Source organism: Rhinolophus hipposideros (genome assembly GCF_964194185.1).
Source record: "Rhinolophus hipposideros genome assembly, chromosome: 1".
Lineage (NCBI taxonomy): Eukaryota > Metazoa > Chordata > Mammalia > Chiroptera > Rhinolophidae > Rhinolophus > Rhinolophus hipposideros.
The window spans coordinates 104,869,556-104,891,611 of record NC_138047.1 but is presented as its reverse complement, the minus strand read 5'-3'; the positions used below and the strand labels follow the sequence as shown (position 1 = coordinate 104,891,611).

General features: G+C 46.0%; 1 protein-coding gene across 3 annotated transcripts in view; it reads right to left on the bottom strand.

Annotated features, from left to right (window-relative positions):
* Positions 1–1,642: 1,642 nt before the first annotated feature.
* The window catches only part of HS3ST1 (heparan sulfate-glucosamine 3-sulfotransferase 1), a 33,960-nt gene continuing 13,546 nt past the window's right edge, over positions 1,643–22,056 (bottom strand). For all 3 annotated transcript variants that reach the window (XM_081051158.1, XM_081051160.1, XM_081051159.1), the window contains exon 2: positions 1,643–6,561. In XM_081051158.1, coding sequence (XP_080907284.1) covers positions 5,508–6,452 — 945 coding nt within the window. In that variant the 5' untranslated portion in view covers positions 6,453–6,561 and the 3' untranslated portion in view covers positions 1,643–5,507. The remainder of the gene's footprint in view (positions 6,562–22,056) is intronic.

Below are 22,056 nucleotides of genomic sequence, written 5' to 3'. Positions count from 1 at the left end.
TATTTAGGCAGGTTAACTATCTTTGATTAGGTGCTCTAGAAGCAAAGCCTGAGATGCGGGTCCTTATATTCTCGGGCGAGTCATCTGCTGAGATTACAGAAGAAATGAGGAAGGCAGAGAGGGGCACAGGATAAGGGAGGGGAAGAAACTGAGCAAAAGTGTGGTTGCAGGAGAGCTCTGGCCTCAGCCTGACCCACAAGCAGCGTTGGAGCCTGGGTTCTACTATAGAGGTTGTCCTGCCGAGGCCAGGAGGCTGGGCTGCGACCCTACAATGCCAACCATCCCCCATCTCAGATCACTCAGTCATTAGTCACAGGCAACCCCAAGGAAAGTGGAGAACATGGCGGGCCTAACTTCCCAGGTACCTTTAGGGAAGGCAGCTAAGGGAAATTCTCCAGAAAATAGTAGAGGGTGAGCCAGCAGATGCCAACTTTTGTGGTGTGTATGTGGCGGGGCGGAGGGAGAGCATGTCCCTGGTGAATAGGATCTGGATGGGACACTAACAGCAATGGCTACAGTCCCCTAGCTGGGAAGCAGATGGGGAAACTAAGGCAATGGGTGCTGGCTGTCTGGTTCAAAACCAATTTGGTCTGTCTCCCAGTCCTAAACATTCTTGACCACTAAGCCACACGCCCAATGAGCTTCTAGTTTGCACCTGTCTTCTCTCATCAATTTTCCCCCAAAACAGAGTTAAGTGAATATCAGCCCATTTAGATTGAGAAGGAAATGGAGATTCTGTGAATGTGAGCCTAAAGCCGCATGGCCAATAACCAACCCATGGCGTTGGGATTTACACCCAGGTCTCCTGGCTCTAATTGCTTTTTCTCTCAGCTTATCTCACTGGGTCATTGGGGGGAAATAGAGTCAAGACCTTAGCATCAGGGTGAATGGAGGAACCAAGGGCATGTCCTACATCTAAACAGTCAAGCCACCCAATCAGAGTGTCTGTAGCTTGGGACTCACTCCACGGTGGTGATTGGGAGAGCTCCGTTGTGTTGCTCTGGTCTTTAGCTCAAGCTCAGATTTCCTCCGTGAACTTTGGCCAGTAAAAACCACGCATGGTCACGTGCCTGTTCTATCACATCCCAGCCAGTCTTTTGTTTGAAGACCATCTGGATGGGTATCCTGGATGCCCATCGTTTCCCTGACGGGCTCTGCCTAATAGACACTTAGGGAACACTTCTTCCTTCCCTTCCCATGAGTGCATGGACTGAAAAGTAGCCAGGCAAGGATGTGGGGACTGAATCTCTGTTGTAACAATCAATGGCTCCGCCATCATGCACGGACCTGTGATCTTTGAGTTTGAGTTTCTGCTTCTGTAAAATTAGTGCTATGGCATTTCCTAGTTAGAATTGCCAGGTGGATTAGAAGCAGCATATTTAAAATGCCAAGCGCATAACTGGTGTGCAATAAATGATAGCTTTTTTATGTGACAGACACACCTGCACAGCAGACAGAGATGCTTGGGGGCCTGCTAAGTAAGCTCCCGGCACTTGGAAGATAGATGTCAAGGCCACAAGTGTCTGACACACAGTGAGCTCTCAGTGTGTTTAACCCATTCACATGCCCCATAGACCAGTCTTTAGGCTGAATGCCCCCGACGTCCTTCCCCTGCCCCATCACCACTATCTCAATTCCTCAAGCCATCCTTGCCCACAATGCCACGCTCTAGTCACATCCTTCGCCCTTCATGTTCCAGCTCCATAGAACATCCACCAAGAAGCCTTCCTGTGGAAAGAAGAGGGTCCCTGAGGCCCATAAGTTAAGTGAGCTGGGTCAGAGCTCTTCCTTTGGGAAGATGCTTCATCTCTTACTGCTCCTAACTGATGGCATTTTGAGTGACGTCTCGGTCATCTCTCACCTGTTTACGATCTTCAAGCTAGTATTCCCCATCTCCAGGACAACTACCCCACCAGCCTGAGTCATAGTCCTCTCTTTTTTCTAAAGTAATGAGGGCAGGTCCATTTGTCGATTTGTTATACCCCAGTTTCCCCGTCTCTATAATGGGGCTAGTTGATTCCTCCTAGGGATGTTCCTGAATTAAATGAGAACAGACTGCACTGGCCAGTTCACAAGGTTAAAAAATGTCATTTCCCTTGCCTTCCTAGATCCTCTGTGTGTTTTTTTTTTAATTAAATTTATTGGGGTGACAATTGTTAGTAAATTTACATAGATTTCAGGTGTACAATTCTGTATTACATCGTCTATAAATCCCATTGTGTGTTCACCACCCAGAGTCAGTTCTCCTTCCATCACCATATATTTGACCTCTGTGTTTTTTTTATTTAAACCCAGAACAGTTAGGTTGGTGCAAAAGTAATTGTGGTTTAAAAGGTTAAAAAAAATAATTATTAGTTCTTGTTACATTTTCTTTTACACTCCTGAGGGCTTAATAACATGCTAAGCACAACGTAGGGGCTCAAAAGAAAAATACAATTTTAATGACTATCTGAAGAGTTGGCCGTGATCTCTAATTCCACCCCTATAAGTAGCAGACATCCTGGGCATTGGTCTCTTCTGTCCTATTTCTCCCTTTAGTCTCCCAGGAAATGAAGAAAAGGGACCCTATGCTCAGAGATACATCATCATTCTTGCTGAACTAGAAACATTTCAGACTGTGAGCTGGTAACCAGTGTTAACAGTTCAGCACTATCTGATTCCTGGAGGAAGGGGCTGTCCTGACTCAGAAGCATCAAGTAGCAATAAATATTCTAAATACAAAAGCTGAGGCTCTGCTCAGTTGCTCTCAGCTCCTCTCCAAAGGCCCCCAGATTGCCCCTGGGCCTGGGCCGGTTGGGGCAGGAACCTCACTCCCTCCAGTTGGCATCTTTTTATTTGTGAATAGAATCGGTATTAGGTGTGTTTGGGGAGGGCCCAGGTGCTCATCCGGCTCCTAAGTCATGGCATTTGGCTCCTAGGAAGGTGGTATATTTCATCTGCAGGGCATCCTCTGAATTTGACAGTGTTCAGATGAGCTCTAAGTGCCTGGGCTAGGTCTGGAGTGATGGGTTCTTAGTCCTTGTACCTTCCACATGGCAGGTTGGAATTGAACCATAGATGGAAAGATGGACGTAGCCACTAGGACCCCACCCCTTTGCCCATGGGAGACATCCATGAATGCACCCTTAGTCAAGACCCCGAATCCCTAAATGAACAATTACTGAATTTACCCTCACTGATTATTTTACACCGGACCACCCCCCATCGTCAACTGTGCCAGCCCCAGCAGCTAGACCACTTCCTTAGTGCTTGGTCCTTCCTGCCTCCACTCCTACCCACCACCTCTTGCCCCAACTGCCAATGCCTCGAGCATGCTATCCCCATGAGGTCACAGACATTCATTGGGATTTTGCAAAGGCCATCCTCTTGGGAGTCAGAAAACTCACATTGGAGTCTCGCTCAGCCACCAAGTACTTAGGTGGCCTAGGAAACTCGATTTCACCTTTCTGGACCTCTTGTTTCTCCAGCTCTTCAATGGGGGTGATAAAAGCAAGAGCCAGTGAAGCTGCCGTGAGAGGCACTCTGCAGATTGCAACCTACCACATCAAGGGCAAGCCTGGTAGGAGGACTTCTGCCATGCCCTCCGGGGAGCTGTTTGTTAATGACAACCTTAATGCGTTCTGAAGAGGAAGAGTGTCAATGCAGGGCCTGGGGTGGGGCGTGGGCCATGTTAAGGTCAAGCTGGGCTGAAGCTGCTGAAACAGGACCAAGGTGACTCACTTCCCTGATAGCACTACTGAGAAGAATGCAGGCTCATTCTTGTCTCTTTCCTCCAGCTCAGGCACACCCCTTGGGATGGAAGACCTTTGGCACCAGGGAAGGGATCTGTCAGGTTAAGCAGACAAGAACTGTTTCTGAGGCTGCGCCTTTCCTTTTGAGTTGGGAAAGAGTTGGGTAGGAAAAAAAAAAAAAAAACAGAAAAACCCCAAACCTGGGTTTCGGCTCTATGTGGACTCTGAGCTCTGGCTTAGAGTCAATACGAACTTGACAAGTTCCTTATCTTCTTCGCACTGATTTCCTCCACTTTGAACTTGCCATAATAATTCCTACTTCCTGAGGTTGCTTGGGGAAAAATTTCAATGAGCTCTTGTATGTAGATGATCAATAATGTCCATTTCACTCCTCTGCCTTAAATATAAAGTATGTCAGGGAACAGCTTTATTTCACTTGTTTGTATTTTTCATTTTACCATAATGAATATGCTTTGATTTCATCAGAAAAAAAATAATCCAATTTATTTAATCCTGTAAAAGGCTGACCAAAGAAAGACCGCGTGAGGAACCTGAGGCTCCTCCAACAATCCAGCCTCTCATGGGCAGAAGTGAAACTGAACTCAGACTCTCACTTGTAGGCACCTGTAGGTACCTGGATTTCTCTGTGCTCTGTGCTTTTCTCCTTTTGACTTTAATGCTGGGGACTTTAAATTTTCTTCCACCTTCAGGACTCCAAACTCTGAGCTGATTTTTAAACATACACATATCTATGTCTCAAAGCCTAGGGGATATATGTATATAAATGCATATTGAGCTTTCAGGAAATAGATAGACAGGAACCCAAGCAAAAGGCTACCCCTTTACTCAGCTTTTCACAGAATCTACAAGATAAGGACACGTACATTTTCAATTCCTCTTTTCTATTCTAAGTGGCTCTGTGGAGACCCATTGCCACTTGGGGCAAAGTACTCAGTCCCAAGGTCATTCTTAAGGCCAATGCTTTAATCCCCTTTATTGCACGATTCCTCCGCCTTTATTGTAGGTTTTGCCCATTGCAGAGGTCAGAAATATATGCAAGCACTCTGAGGCAAAGATGCATGGCAGGGAACCTCTTGCTAGTTAGTAACTATGTCCCCAGTCTTAATATTGCTTTGTCCACTCTGAGTTTACATGGGGTTAAAATCCACACCCAGGCACCTGAAGTCAGGAGTGGGTGAAACTGCCTCCTCCAAGAATAACAGGGGATCTCAGTGAAGATAAATCTTACAATGCAAGTGAAAAATAAATCTGATGACCACAGCAAGGCATTAAAAATTAAAAAGAGCAATGAAGAAAGGAGAGGGGGAAAAACAAACATAATAGCCATGAAGACCTTTTTTTTTTCTCCTTTTTTTTCTTTTTTTAAGTAACAAACGAATATAGATTCTCCAATGAGAGCAATACAGACAGCTATTTTGAGTTGGGGGCAAGTTAATTATATTGAAAAAGATAGCGTTTTCCGGAATTTGTTTTGTTTCGTTTGCAGTGAAATCTTTTAGTTCCCTCATATAGAGACATATTACACAATGTTAACAACCATGAAAAACAATACAAAATGCCCTCAATTTAACAAGTAGAAAAATATAACTAGTATATATGGCAATTGTGAATCTAATACTGTACAGGAGTAATTTATGGATTTTACAAATAAATTATAGCTTAAATGCCCTTTTAAAATTCTCTTTTTTTCCCCCCCTCGATGTACATACACCAGAACTTACACTAGGAAAGGTTCCAAGCCTAGCTTATTGCCAGTCAGTGCCAGTCGAATGTTCTGCCCACAAGCTCGAAGAATTTCTTATTTGGCTCGTGAAAATATTCGTGCAGTTTGTGGAGGAGTTTGGGGTCCACGTGGGGGTGCGCGCGGCCTTTGGACTCGTGCAGGCAGCGGTCCCGGCCGCCGTCCCGCAGGCAGTAGAAGCCCTTGGTTTTGTTAAAGTAGAAGTTCGAGGCGTGGATCTGCGGCGACAGCTTCAGGAACCGCTCGACCTTCTGGATCTCGGGGAAAGGGTCCCTGATGAGGCGGTCGCCGTCCACGATGTGCACGTGGCGCCGCGGGAAGAAGCGCAGCCAGTTGCGCATGTGCACGTGGTAGAGGCTGCGGTTCAGCGCCTTGTAGCCCACGTTGAGCCGGCCGTCGCGCACCAGGAACTCCTCGATGGACGGGTAGGGCTTGCGCTTCTGCACGTGGTTGTACAGCACTTGCGTGTAGTCGGACAGCACGCGCTCCGACGGGTCCCGCAGGATGAGCAGCAGGCGGATGGCCGGGTTCATGCGGTGGACCCGCTCAGGCACTTTGGGCGACGTGAAGTACGCGGGGGTCTTTTCCACGGTGAGCTGGTGCGGGGCGGACACGGGCATCTGGCGGAGGTACCAGCCCAGGCCCTGCCTGTAGTGCTCCTCCCAGTCGAAGAAGTGCACCTCGTTCTCCGCGGCCGCCACGTCGGGGTGCAGGCTGAGCATCTCCAGCAGCGCGCGGGTGCCGCCCTTGCGCACACCGATGATGATGGTCTGCGGCAGCTGCTGCTGCGCCGAGCCGTTGGGGGCCGGGCCGCCCTCCGGGCCCTCGTCCTGCAGGGGGCCCGCTTTCCGCGCAACTTCCTGCGGGCCCGGCTCCGCCCCTGCAGCGGCGGCGGGGCGGGGAGGCACGAGCTGCAACTGGGCCACCAGCAGCACCGCGCCCAGGAGTAGCGCGGCCATGCCGGACACCACGGTGGCTTCACTGGGCCGGACGTCGCTGGGTCATGAAGCGCTGCCGCAGGAAAGGCCTCCGGATCAGTGGCACATGGGTGTCACGGGCTGCCAATTACTAGGAAACAAAGAGGGGACAATATTAACCCCACATCTACGCAGACTTCACGGAGCTGATAACTCTGCAGTCTTGGGAAGGCATTCACCTCCCTGCGCCTCTCTGTTCTTGATCCTATAGAGCAGGGGGGTGGCAAACAGTTTCTGTGCAGGGCAGGACAGTAATGCTTCGGGCTTCGCAGGACATGCTGTCTCTATGCCAACTCCAAGCATGCTTGCTGTTCTGCTCTAAAGCAGCCACAGACAATACACAAAGGAATGAGTGTGTGTGCTTGTGTCTCAAAACTTCACTTGTGAACGCGGAAATCTGTATTTCATATAATGTCATGCATCGTTAAATACATATTTTTTTTCTTTTTCAACAATTCATGTTTAGTTCTCTGCACAAAATCAAGAGAGAGTTGGCCCTGCAGCCGTAGTTTACCAAACTCTGCTATTAGGTTGGTGCAAACGTAATTGCAGTTTAAAAGGTTAAAAATCGCAAAAACTGCAATTACGTTTGCACCAATTTAATATATAGAAAAAGGTTGGAAACGTCTTTTGGATCTCAGCAAACATCACTGAAATATTTACTAAGTACCTGCCAACCCCAGGCAGAGAGGCCGGTGAACCTATATGGAAGATTGATTGATTAGTCCCAATTCTTCACCCCTCCCTGCATCCAATTCTTGCCACGGCTCCATTGTGGGAGAGTGATTTGGGTTTGGTCAATGGCATGTGGACAGAACTGACAATGTGCCCGTTGACAGCCTAGGCATTAAGAGGTCTTGTGTGTTACTACTTGATCTCTTGCACTTTCACCATCACCATGAAAAGAATGTGTCCTGGCCAGCCGCTGGTTCCAGGAGAAAGATAACAGAGGTGCAGCAGTCACCCCACAAGACCACTGTTTGCAGCACAGTCATGCCCGCTCATGAGTGAGAGTGCATCCTTGTGGTCTGTAGCCATTGAGTTTTGGGGGGTCTTGTATTTCAGCACAAAATTGGGAAAGGTTAACTGATGCCACCTGACCACAGGCATCGGCATGATGTATGTTATGATTTTGTTTAGGCAGGGCACTGGGAGGGCATATGCTCATTTGGTTTGCCTGAAACAATTTGGAATGGCTTCCCAGTAGGGGAAATATTTGCAGTGGGGCTAGAGGGATAAACAGTTAAGGTTACTGGAAAGAACAAAAAGTCTGCATGCATGCAAAGCCTGACTATTTATAAAGTGGTCTTGCAGTCTGCTCAGTCAGTTGTCACCACAACCCTACAGCATAAGGTTGGAAGGTAGGACAGTTATAGATAAGAGCCTGGCCCAAGGACACAAAAATTCAGTCCATTTCAAAATTCAGAGCCCGAATTCAAAACTCTAAACTCAAGGCTCTCTTTCCAAACACTGCCTCCTTTATGCCTTTTCTTCTCTACCCATCTGAGATTTATCACATTTAGGCAATTGAGACCCTTCAGGACACAGGCACTGCCGGGCAGGATGGCATGGCGTCCCCAAAGGCAGACGGTCATGGTTAATGTTTTTAGGGAGCTGATAAACACAGTCTGTGTCTGACCCTATCCCAGAAAGACAAGGTTGGGAGCTGTCTTTTAAGTAATCTCTACATAAACATACTTAGCGGTCGGTTGGAGACAGGCCAGGTTTGGGGACTGTGAAACTTAGGGAGCCTATAAAAATGTTCTCCACTAAGAGGGCCCATCATCGTCTTTACACTAGGCTTAAAATTCACCTAATTAGTTTAAAACTTGTCCCGAATGTGGAAGCAAAGAACCACATCCAGGGTTTCCATTTTTATGATCAAAACAACTGATCTACCCACTTCAGATCTCAACTACATCAGCTGTTTAGAAAAAATACATATTAAAGAACAAAGAATTAAATAGCTGTAAATCTTTAGAGGATTGCAGATGCTGGAGAAGGGACTTGCAAGTCAGCTGGCATAATTGTTTAGGGGAAGGAAAGAAAATGTTTAAAGAGCATTGGCCAAACAAGATGTGGTTCAGGGTTGGTTCTACTGATTGGATGAGCTCAATTTAATGGACCATTTGCTTTAGTCAAGTGGACGTTTCAGTATGTTTCAGGCAAATTTCATTTCCTTCTCCACTGCCCATGTGAGTTGACTGAATGGACCAGCTATGCTTGCCTTTCGTGCGTGTGTGTGTGCACATGTGCATGCTTGTATGGGTTTGTGCATGTGTGTGTGTATGGGTGCATGTGTGCACATGTACAGGGGTTTTGCGGGGGGTGAAGTGAGAGAGTAGCTACTCCACACTGCATCCTACCTCCTTTGTGGTGACAATTGCTGTCTCCATCTTACAGCTCTGTATTCAGACTCAGCAAACAACTACAGGTCCCAGTCCTCCCACAGGTACCTGATCGAATCAGAGGCCAGGCCTGAAAGTCATATTGTTTGACTATTCTTCCCACTCTATTATGAGGCACCCTGGTTAGCACACTGCATATCTGAGATCTTTTATCTACAGGGGAATTACCAGCAGTCAGCAGAGGGAAGAGACTAAATATAGGTTGTCCTTTCCATAAAAAATAAACAAAAATAAACTGGGCATTTGGTAGTTCAAAAGCTCCTCGTTTCTACTTGAGAACTTACTAAAAATGTATTTACCTATTCTAAATCTGCTACATTCCAAACATATTTGAGGTATATGAAAAAAAAAACAGCTTAGCTAATGTCTCTTACACACACATGCTATATCTATCTATCTATCTATCTATCTATCTATCTATCTATCTATCTATATATATACCTTTAGAGAGAGAGAGAGAGAGAGAGAGAGAGAGAGATAGCAGGTGCATGTATGAAACTTATCATTACCATTTTGCGGATGAGGAAACTTTAGCTAAGTTATATATATATGTCACGTGCATATGTATACACACATATATCTAGGTATATATACATATATACACACATATATGTACATGTATATATAGATAGATTTATAGATATATATCATACAAACAGACTGGCCATTCAGAGCCAACTTCTTCCTGTGATCGTTGGATAATTTCATTTTCTAAGTGGCATAGCCAGGATTCCTGAGCCTTTTAGTAACACTCTCAGAAAAGAAACGATCTCTAAGCTCAGGTGAACCTATAAACAGGACACCTAAGCCACAGGGATCTTGACGATGGGATCATGACTATCAAAGCGAGAGTCAAGTCCCTGCCTTTTATTTTATAGGTAAGGCGGCCCCGAGATGACCTGCCCAAGGTTACATAGAGAATCCAGGCCTAGACCTTGTGGCCCCGAATTCCAGCTCTGTACTCTGCCTGCTACACTGCGGTTCCCTGGCATGTGGTCTTAACATGAACGAATGGCAATGTGTTTGGCCTCCTAGAGAAGAAAGCCCTCCTTCCCCCAAATCTACCCCGCAGTGAAAACCCACTGGCCACCAACGCCAGAATCAGCTGACATACAGGGTACATACAGCACAGGGTCAACTCATTCATCTCTTCTATTCAGTAGAAGAGTCAAAAGGAATTACACAGGCTATGGAGTCAGGAATCCCCTCTCCGGTTTTGACTTCCAAGTGGCTTAATCTCTCTTAGCCTCGGTTTCCTCATCTGTGAAACAGTAATAATTCCAACCCACCGCAAATGGTTACTTTGAGACTGAAATGGCATAAGGTGTGTCGATAAGCACTGGCCAACAGAAATATAATGTGACCCACATATGCCCTTTTTTCCCTCATTAAACAAGTATGTATTGAATGTATGCCACATGGCTAACGTTTTAGCTAAAGCATGAGATGAATTCCCCATTTTCACCAATGCTTTCTCCCCTCCATAACGCCAACCACAGCACCTTCTGCACAGCAGTTATACAGCAGGTGAGTTGTAGAAATAAAAGTGTAACACACAGTTTTACTACACGCTCAGAAAAAGTCAAGCCTTCACAGGCAATCAGGAGACGTGCATGGAGGTAAGCGACGGTAACTCCTCCCAAAGGTAACAGCAGCCACTATTTATTTAGACGTCTCTGGTGCTCAGTCAAACCATGTATTAGTATTACTTTTATCATAAATGTTAAAATGACCCACATATGCACTTTAACATTTTCCAGGAGCCACACTAAAAAAAAAAAAAAACACAAATATTTTATGTCACCTACTACATCCAAAATGTCATCACTCCAACACGTAAGTCACTACATAAAATAACAGGATATTTTACATTTTTTGTATGAAGTCCTCAAAATCTGGGATATATTAATTTACTCTTATCGCACATGTGAAGGCTGCATGCGGCTGGTGGCAAGTGAGGTGAGCAGCACAGAGATAGAGAGCACTGAGCAGAGTTTTCATTCTTGACCCGGATGCTGTTGGAGTGTGGAAAACACTCTCTTACAAGCAAGTCCCCCTACTCTACTCACAAATCAGGAGCTTCCTAAACAGGAGAAGGATCGGGAGGCAAATCTGAACTTGCAGGCAGCCCAGAGATGAATTCATCACTCTCTCTCTGGAAGCAAACCAGGTAACACTGAACAAATGGAACCTTCTGAACCTCTGGCGTCCTGAGCCGGCAGGATCGCGGACAGAGTACTGGGCAGCCATGTCCCTCGCCAGAAGCAATGATGGCGGCTGCCATCTGTGTCACTTGCTTGCTACAGAACAGACACTAGGCTGCCAACTTTGCTCATATGGCCCCTGTGCTGCTCACTGAGAGTCAAGAGAACTGACACCATTACAAGGACGTGAGGCTTCAGAGAAATGAAGTGGTTTATCCAGAAAGTGCAAGGCAGAACCAGGATTCAAACTCAGTCTGGGCAGGCAAAGCCTGGCTTCCCGCTTGACTCCTTGGCGATGCCCAGTTAGTGTACCAGTCAGTACTGGACTTCTTGCTGTGAGCCGCTGGTCCTACTGACCCTTCACGCCTGGCACTGGTTCTTTGACGAGGGGCAGGATGTCTTGGAAAGCCCCAGACTTGCTAAGATGAGCAAACTGAACCTCTCCTTCCCTTTGTAGATGGGTTAAGAGGCCCCAAACAGAGATCCAGGCCCCTCTCTGTTTATTCCCCTTTATCAGGGAGGCTGTTTTCATTTTGCAGTGATAAACAAGCCTTGAGTTTCAAGAACTCAAAAGACCAGTCTTTCCCATCATCAACATGAGGCTTCCTTGGGCCCCACCAGGAAGATGTACACTACATTCCAGATATGGGAAACACAAGGGAGGGGCCGTGGGATTTTCCAGGTGGAGGTTCCTTTGCACTTGGAATAAATCCAAACTCCTTTCCAGGTCCAGAAGGCCCCTGGCATAGGACCCGCCTTTCTGCTAGCCTCACTGACCTTTCTGTTCCTTTGGACACACCCAGCTCATGCGAGCTCTGGGCCTTGGCTGCTCCCGCCCTCTTTCCAGGATGCCAGGCCTCAGGCTTTCTGAGGCTGGCTTTTTCTCATTATTCAGATTTTATTTCAAGCACTGGCTTTCCTTGAAACAGGAGCCCGCCCGCTCCATTTTAATCACTTTCTTTTACATCATCCCGTTTTATATTCCTCATATATCCTCCAAAGTTATATTTGCTTGTTGCTGACAATGTCAATTCAGAGCCCCCTCGCCAGGATCCTGTCTCTCTCTGCTGCACCCCCCAGGGCCTGGCATGATTTCCAGTACAAAGTAGGAGCTAGAGATCCTATTTGCGGATTGGACTTGTTGAATGTAGAACAGTTGGTAAGTAGGCAAATGGCTGAAGGTTCTGAGAAAGAATTTTATTTCAATAGAAAGACAAACTCAACAGTTTGTCTGTGAAAAAGAGTGCCTCAAAATGTAGTTTTCCATCTCTGGAGAGTCAGGCAGAAACCAGATGTCTAAAGTGGGGAGGGGGGCTCAAAATTTCTCCGGGTAATAGGACAAGGTCACCTGAGAGTCTAGCAAATACGTTAATTAAAAAGGAGGGGAGACAGGGAAATAACCCTTCAAAAATATTTTAATTTTCTCCATAAGTCTTATTACATGGACATGATTCACATGATGACCTAGATTTCAAATGTAATTAACTACACTATATTCTCCCAGTCCAACCAATAGAACAGATTCATGGATACAATGAAATAACTAGAATATTTAGCAAGAGAGCTATTTAGTGCAGCAGGAACAGTGGTATCTGTGATCTGGCTGCAAGACACCTTCCCCGCCCCTCAACGCAAGATAGCGACACAGTCAGCACAGGCAACCGTGTCCACTAGGAGACCAGGGATGATCAAAGCACTGGCCCACAGTCCCTGAAGAGATTTAACAAAAGTGTTGGAAAGGAAAAGATTACTTACTGAGCGCCCATTGTATGTCGGGTGCTAAGCACTTGTGCGTAAATTATCCCCTCTAATTCTTACAATACTCACAGGTGGTTATTCTCATTGTATTTTATATATGTGTATTTCTCTGTCTCTCTCTCTCTATATATATATGTGTGTGTGTGTGTGTGTGTGTGTGTGTGTGTGTGTGTATGTGTGTGTATCTATATATATTTGTTTGTTTGTTTTTAATAAATGAAAATATAGTATGCAGTAGTGAAAAAGCAAAGAAGCTTTTGCAATTGGACAGGTCCAGGCTAGGATTCTTAGAGATAACTGACCTCAGATAAGCCTCTTACCTGACTGGGCTCAATGTGCCCTTCTGCAAAATGGGCTAAAACCCACTTCTTATGGATGCCATCATGATTAAACAAGATTAGCCACACCAGATATACAGCTCAGTGCCTGGCACACAGTAGCCATTCAACAAATGTTAACGGTCTGCCTTTCTCCCCATGACAAATATGCAAACACACTTTTCAGGTTAAATGACCTTCTAAAGGTCACAGACCCAGGAAGTGTGAAAGCTAAAATTCCACAGGCCATCTCTAAAGTGCGCTGTGCTTCTCTCCTTGGACTGGTGCCCCTCCCCATGGGCAGTGAGGAGTGCACCCCAGGCAGACAGAGCTCACACAAGAGCATGATAAGCTAGGAGAAAGGATGAGAGCCATTCCACTGCAATACAGGAATGGCTTCTCTCCCAGCTTCCCAGGTTGCTGAGTGATTTAATATTCTGGAATGCTCTGAAACCTGGGTACACACAGTTTGAACAACACAGCTGTCATTTCCGCATCCAACTACCAACTTCTCAGCAATCAACAGTATAAGATCGTTTGTTCATCTTTAGGAGTCAAGCATGTCTTCACTTTCATCTTTGCACAACTACTTAAGTGCACTTTGCAGTGGTGTCAGATTTCCCTCCTGGCAGTTCCTCTTGGAAACCAAGAAAGGAAACAGATTGAGCTTGAACCTGTCAGTCTAAGAAAGGACAGTGATATCTCAAGACTCACATAAATATTTATTGTCTTGAAATTGCCCACACACACCACTCGTCAACAAATGTTGACATTCGCTTTTGTTTGGATTTACTTATGGTAATCGCTGTGGGTTGGAAGGAGGTGCAAAGAGTTCAGGGTGGAGAGGACCCAAGGTCAATCCACAAAATGTTAATGGTTCCCTGGGCCTCATTCACTGTCCAGGACAAGGACATGTAATTGGCCCCATTTTCCCCTTGGAAAAGAGGAGGACTCTGAACGCTCTCTCTTCCAGCTATTCCAGCATTCCAGGCTGCCTTACATCCATAGCTATGCAGGGAAGTTCCATATTTATAAAAGGCTGGGTACTGAACATAGCTTTTCAGGATTGAAGGTAGGAGGCACCTGGGCAAGTCAGGGAGGGCTGCATGGTGTGGTGACAAGCACAGGGACTTGTGGCCAGAATAAATATATCGCCATGTTGATTCTGAGCCTCTGAGTACTACATGATACGACGGGGATGAAAAATGCAGCCTGTCTCATAGGTAGTCTGAAGTCAACCCACACAATATTTTTCCCCACTTCAGGTGAGAGATTAGGTAGACGGATCAGGATAAGGACCCGCAGATTGGAAGTGGGAGGTGATGAAAGCTTCCCTCCCAGGACCTCTGACTCCCCAGTTACAATCGCCCAGCCTAGTGCTTTCCAAACTCAGATGTGTACACCATGCACACTGGTCGCCCGGGCACTGACTTTAAAATGTAGATTCTGACCCAGGAGGTCCTGGAGAGGCCTGCATGTCTGTGTTTCTAACAAGCTCCCAGGGAAACTGGCTGTGCACCCTCAGCCCTTGGAAGGCCAGAACCTGTGAGCTGCAACATCTGTGCCCATTGGGATTTGGACTCTGACTGCCTTGGCCTTGAGCCGGCGTGACCAATGTTCTTTCAGTGTTTGTTTCTTACTGTTGTCTGGGCAGTTGGTTTTTAATTCCAGGATGAAAACAATTGTAGTAGACAAAATACAGAGGGATCAGTCTGGCCACAGAGGTGGTATTATCTGCAGAAAGGGATGGAGGGGAGATGCTAAAATTCACAGAGGATTTATAGCTGAAAACCCCGGCCCAAATCTCAGCTCTACACTTCAAATCCCTCAGACAGCAGTGGAACTGGGGGCCTTATATGGAATGCACTGGCCCTACACACCGAGTGTGAGGGTTCAATACAATAGTCTCCGTGGATGCTGAAGGCGTTATTACCATGTGGCCTGGCCCATGGCAAGTCCTCAGATCAGGGAGCTATTTTCGTCCCTTAAAAAATAAGGCTGTGCGGTATAAAGGGGACCCAGCAATGATCACTAGTCAAACACATTTGATCCACGTACTGTGGCGACTCAATCAGACAGAGGCTGAAGGAAGAAAGGACAGTGGTGCAGAGAAAGGATCCTGGTTCTCGGGTTGTGAAGGGGCATGCAGTGGGTCCCTCGTGACGGCCCCTGCATGAATGATGGGCAGCCCCGCGTGTGCGGCCCCCCGTGAGGGAAGGGGAAGGAGCTACTTCTCCTAACACGTTTAATCAGCGCTGCTGTGCACAGAAGGCAGTGGTGACCTAAATAAATCCTTCATTAGAAGCAGAGACGCCCCTGCACAGGCAGCGCAGGGCGGAGCTCTGTGACAGGAGGGCGGACGGGGCCTCTTAGTACTCCGTGCAGCTGAGTGGAAAAGGGGGCTGTGCTTGTAGACAGGAGCCGGCTGCCTCCGTGCACTCCAGTGTGCGTGGATTCAGTCCCTGCTCCCCATGTACCCCAAGGTCCCCATAGGTGCCATCTGATTGTGGGGGCCTCCTGGCTGGGGTGGACAGTTGACAGCACCTCATGGGAGGTCAGCACCCATAAATCCCATGCATTCCCCACAATTGGTCAGGAAAGACACAGGGGGCATCAGAGACCAAAGGGCCATCCACCATCATCTTGTCCTGTCTTGACCCCTACAGAAGGGGAAACTGAGGTAGACAGACAATGGGAACCTCAAGGTCAAGTAGCAGGGTTTGCTGAGCTGAATGGGAAACTGAGGTCTCCTGATGCCCAACCCACTGGACCCCAAACACATGAAAATCAGTGCTTCTTTTGTGTTGTGGTAGAAAACAGTAACTAGTACGCAGCTGAAAATAAATATATACTAACCAAAGGGAATCCTTCCCCTGGATGGGCAATGGTGGAGGGAGGATTTGTCTCATTTCTTAAGCCAGCCTGTAAGGAACAAAGGTTTGCGATCTTCCAAATTTGTATATTCAATGCCCAGGGTGATGGTGCTTGGAGGTGGGGACTTTGGGAGGTGATTAGTGTTAGATGAGGTCATGTGGGTCCCCATGATGGGATTAATGTCCTTCTAAGAATAGGAAGACAGATCAGAGTGCTCTCTCTGCCTCAAGAACATACAAGGAGATGGCAACCATCTGCAAGCCAGGAGAGAGCTCCTAGCAGGAAATGAATCCATTGGCACCTTGATCTTGGACTTCCCAGACTCCAGAACTGAGAAAAATAAATGTTGGCTGTTGTTTAAGCCACCCAGTCTGTGGTATTTTGTTACAGCTGCCTGAACAGGCTAATACATAGCCCTTACAAGAAATAGTAAAGAAAAGGGATTTGCCTGGATTGCATCTGCTACGTAAGTCTTTCCAGGGGTGTACCTCTTTCCCAGATCTTGGCAGGTGACATCAACACATGCAGCTGGTTTGCCAGTGGGGACCGCAGCCAGTGACGTGGTCTGTCTAAAGAGCTAGCTGCTGCCAACTTCGCAGACATTGTTGGAGACGAGGGTCCAGTGTGGTTTGATCTTTGGCTTTTTCAAGATTTGACCATGGAAATTTAAGTGAAAACTCCTGATTTTTATGAATGTAATAATTGGATATTCGTTGCCATGTAAGGTAAACTTGAGGGGTAAAAAGACTGGAGGGCAAGTCTGCACAGACTGATGTGTAAGGTCCACACTTTGCCCAGAGGTGATCACTTCAATTTTTACAAGTGGATGATTCTAAGATTGTACTGAGTTCCTGGGGTTGCAGAAATAATCCGGTCACTGTCCCTGGGGGCACTCTGTGAAGGCGAAGACACACGTGGGAGAGAACCGACCCCCATGTTTATGGTGAGCACAGATGCAGCCACAGCTGCAGGAGAGCCCAGGGGAGAGAGATGGAGCTGGTAGTGGAGCACAGAGGGTCTGGGGTGATTCTCTGGAACAGGCCATCCATGTTTGGGCATGATGTGGGAGGAGATTGGGGTCTTTGGGGCAGGAAGTCCCACAGGGGCGTACATGCTGGTAGAGTTTGCAGCAGGAGAAGGGCTGTGCGGGTGTGGAGACTTGACACTGTAGTAGAGTCTATGGGACACTGCAGAACACATGAGGCTTCACGGGCCAGCAGGGGCAGGACGTGGGATTCAGGTGCACAGCAGCCTGTCAGAATGGCTGTTATCAAAAACTCAACCAGTAACAAATGCTGGCAGGATGTGGAGAAAAGGGAACCCTCACACAGTGTTGGTGGGATTGTTAATTGGTGCAGCCACTGTGGAAACTAACATGGAGATTACTCAAAAAATTAAAAATAGATCTACCACACAAACCAGCAATACCACCTCTGGTTATCTATCCGAAGAAAACAAAACACTAATTTGAAAAGACATGTGCATGCACCCCTATGTTCATTGTGGCATTATTTACAGTAGCCAAGATATGGAAGCAACGTAAGTGCCCATCAATGGACGACTGGATAGAGAAGGTGTGGTGCGTTTATACAATGGAATATTACTCTGCCATAAGAAAGAATGAAATCTCCCCATTTGCGAGAATATGGATGGACCTAGATGGTATCATGCTCAGTGAAATAAGTCAGACAAAGACAAGTACCATCTGATCTCACTTATATGTGGAATCTGAAAAAAACGAAACACATGAAGAAACTAAATAAAACAAAAACAGACCCATAGATACAGAGAACAAGCTGATGATTGTCAAAGGGGAAGGGCACGGGGGGGTGGCTGAAAAGAATAAAGAAAAAAAAAAAGAAAAGAAACACAGCGGAGGGAAAGGACCCATAGCAATGGGATGAAGCAAAAACCACTGAACTTGAATCCCAGCCTCGCCACTTACAGGCTCCAAATTGGGGCAAGTCAATGGGAAATCATAGAACCGCTGCTCGGGTTTGGCCCAAGAGCTTGTTTTCGCTTTTCCTTTTGGTTATGCATGTCCTTGGTTTAACCTGATCATTTAAAAACAGACATTTAAGTAAGCACTTAGCACTGACACGCAGCGTGAAACACACCAGGGGTGGGACAGTGACTAACAAGTCCCTGCCTGCAGGGAGCTGACAGGAAACAGGCGTGGAAACAATTCGGTGCCATGGCTGGTTTTGATTTCACATTGCCCATATTTTTTCCTTTTCTGAATTAAACTGTCACTGTTCATGTGACAGCACCGGGCAAAGCAGCAGCTTTTCTCCACCCCACACACAAATACACCGGAGGGTGATTTCCTTAGTCCCTTATTTGAAAAAAATTAAAAACACTAAGTTGAAGATTCCTTTATTCTTTAGCTCCAGGTTCTACAAAATGAATTAGTATTTCACTTCCCCTGATTTGACCTTTACCTTATCTATAATGGATTTACTTTAAACAGGGAGCGCCTGCCTCATTGTCTCACGTCTTAAAATCTTTAAACGCTCCTAAATCTGTTCAGAATAACATCTAGATCTTTCACATGACACAGTCTTCTCTGTGATCCCTTGTTAACTTATGTTATAACTGCAGCATAAATATATACTTCAGGTTAAGTATATTATTACATGTTGAGCGACATCATCTCCAACCTCATCATTCATTCTTTGTGAGTGCTGATGCCAAATGATTTACATTTTATACTTCTACAATATTATTTATTTATTATTACTTAAAATATTTGAAACAACCAGGCAGCAGGGGGCCACATTCAGGGATCATCAAGATGAATAACAAGAGCTCAGTGGGGGGCTGGTTAAGAACATGCATTTGGATCCTGGCTCCATTTCTTATTCCCTCTAGCAAGTCATGTGACCTCCATGTGCCTTGTTTTCTCACCTAAAACGTAGGGATGGTAATAGTACCAACTTCGTAGAATTGTCATGAGACTTAAAGGAGATATGACTACATGAGGTGCTAAAAAGAGGGCCTGGCATATAGAAAACATCATCACTGTTGGGTCTCCGTCTTTTGTTGTAGCCGATAAAGGTTGCATTCAGGTAACCGATACCGCTAACACAGATCATTTCAGTACACACAATGCATCTCCACAGTCTTCTTTGCTAGGAAGGGCCAATGCACAAGAATGAACAGGCTGCTAAGCTGGGAGACGGGAGCTGGGGTCTAGTCCCGAGTCCTGCCCTGACTTCTGTGTGACCTTGGCCAAGGTGCAGGAATGCTCTAAGCTTCCTTTACAAAGGGAAACAACTGCGTCATACATTCTAACATCACTTGCCCTCTTATATCTAAAATGTGAAGGCTTTAAAGAATTAAGAAACACACTTATCTGTCATGGCAAGATACCATTATCCAAAATTCCAAACAAAACCATTACTGTGAAAAGTAAACCATAAAGTTTTTCACTACTGCCAGCATCAGTCTAACATTTCATGGGTTAAAGGTAGCAGCATATATTGTATCTCTACACAGCTGAGGTCTTTCTGACGAGGGGAAATAAAACAGCTTCTGTAGGAAAGGCAGTTCCTTTGAGACTGGTCTCCCAACTGCACTTTCTACTCTGGTTCTATTAAGGTTGTATCAGCGTTCATTCAATGAATATTAATTGAACCGAGGACCTGATTAAGAAGTAGACCGGCTAGATTAGGGGACAATCTATTAAAGATGCTGAGTCATCACTGGAACAAAACAAGAGGAAGACATACAGCATTTTGTACAAAGCTTCTCAGTTAACAGTAACATACACAATTAGAAGATGACTTTAGGTCTGGGATGGGGGCAGAGAGGTTGCATGTGGTGGGATATGATTGACTTCCTCTTGCCTGACCTGAAAAGGTCCGCTTAATGACCTTCTAGGCTGGATGGAGGCAGTTTGCTCTAAGGTTTTTGCTTGATTCATTGAGGTATGTAAGTTTGGGAGCAAGCGGAATTGCTCAAAACAACAGAGAAGGACTGAGAGCTGCCCCAGGGGACCAGCTTCTTGATTCTTAAAAAAACATAACACTTAGCCTCTCCCTAAATAAATGAAGACACAGGCTTTAAAGACTAGTAGGATGTCTTTAAAGACTAGTAGGCAGATTTTCAGTCTGCCCAGAGCACCCACAATTCAGCCAAGCCCTAAATAGATTTGCTGTGTATCAAGCACTGGGAAATTGGAGGAAAAAACTGGCATTCTGTCCCCTCCCTCAAACATCTCAGGTATACACAGGGGTGCAGGGTATATAGGGATGGGAAATGAAGTAGGGGAGGCTAAAAAACGTGATGACTAAACTGGAGTTAGGGCTGTGAGAGAGTAAGGGAAGGCTGCTTATTAGCAAGGCAGAAAGATTCATAGGTAATACATATATGTATATCCATACATACATCACAATATACATACACCATGCAAAATTATTTTGGTCATATTAAACATGTCAAGAGATAAGAAGAATTGTAACAGAGCTCTATTTAGAAGCAATTTGTGTTTGAAAATCGAAGAAAAGTGGTATGGGAATGAGTTATCATGTCCCCATAACTATATTTCTTCCTCCAACTCTGAGTGAACAAGAGGGAAAAAGCAAAGGCGTTGGGAGAGGAAGTGAAGGGCAAACAAGTCTGCATACCATTTTCTGCATTGCTACTTCTGTTGCGGTATCAATTGGATCGGGATGGGACCTTAGTCGAGTTCACTTATGTAGGACCCTTTCCAGTTCCTCCAGAAAGGAAACTGTCACAAAAAATGTGTGGGTGCCCACGTGTCTGTGTGTGCACATGTGTGATAGCTCTGAGGATGAAGTAAGTGTCCAAGACTTGCTGTGACTCTCATACCCTCTCCAGGTCACCACCACACTAATGAAGCTCACACACACCTTGAGGTCCTGCAATTTGTCAGCTCACATGACGCTTCCATGATGGTGAGCTTCCTGAGGTATAAAGAATAAAACTGACTGCAGTGGCACTGCTTTTGTCCTTTGACAATTACCGTCACTCCCCCAGCAGCTGGTGCGAACACGCAGCTGGGCTTTGTACTCCAGACTGGTCCCAGGCCGACGCCAGCCGGCCCACGAGTGTCCAGCATACCACGGAAAAGCAGTAGGTTTGGCCAACGAATGACGCTTCAAGTCAAATGAGGCTTTGAAGACGGCGCTGAGATTTCTGGGTCAGCTTTCCATAGTTTGCCTTCAAATGCTTAGATTTATAGGGAGAAAGAAGCTCAGTACCGTGAGTCATTAAATTGAATTCCAAGAGGATTTCTTCTTGGAATTATTACCCTCCTTCACCCCTTAGACACCAGCCAGGAGTATATGTCATTCGCCCAGGGCACAGACACCAGACCGCCTGTGTGCAGGTCCTTTTCCAAGCACTATACAGAGATGCAGGAAGAAGATGGCCCCCGTACGGCCCCGGGACAGCCCCCATGGAGCCTACTGTGGAAGGGGAAAGGTGGGTGTGGAAGCAAATGCTTCCTGCCTGATGAGTTGAAGGAGGCTATGGAATAGACACTATTTTAGCAACTTAAACAAGGCCAGAAGAGGAAGTTAGCGACATACTTCACGGAGAAGACACTTGAGAAACAGTCAGAGGTCTGGTGAGGACAAAAAAGCCAAGTTCAACACTTTTCACTGAAGTCCAGCCTATATATAGTATATAAACAGGAAAACAGAGAAATAAATGGAATGGCGTCGGGAGATTAAAGCAAGTGAGTTCAGATCTCCTGGGGTTTCAATCTTGGCTTAGTTACTTGCCCATTAAAAACCTGCTTTCCTCTCTGAGCCTCAGTTTCCCCATCCAAAGAAAGGGAATGCTTCCTACCATGTTGAGTGGCTGTAGGAATTAATTAAATAGTACAAGAAAAACGACAACAAACAAACCTCAGCCCACCTGACACAATAGGAGCTCAATAATATCAGCTCAATCAACCTGATTATATTACCTTTAAGAGAAAAATAAAAGGACAATAACAGCAATGATTTAGATTTCATAACAACTAGCCTGCTTAAATAATTGTGATAAGAAAAAA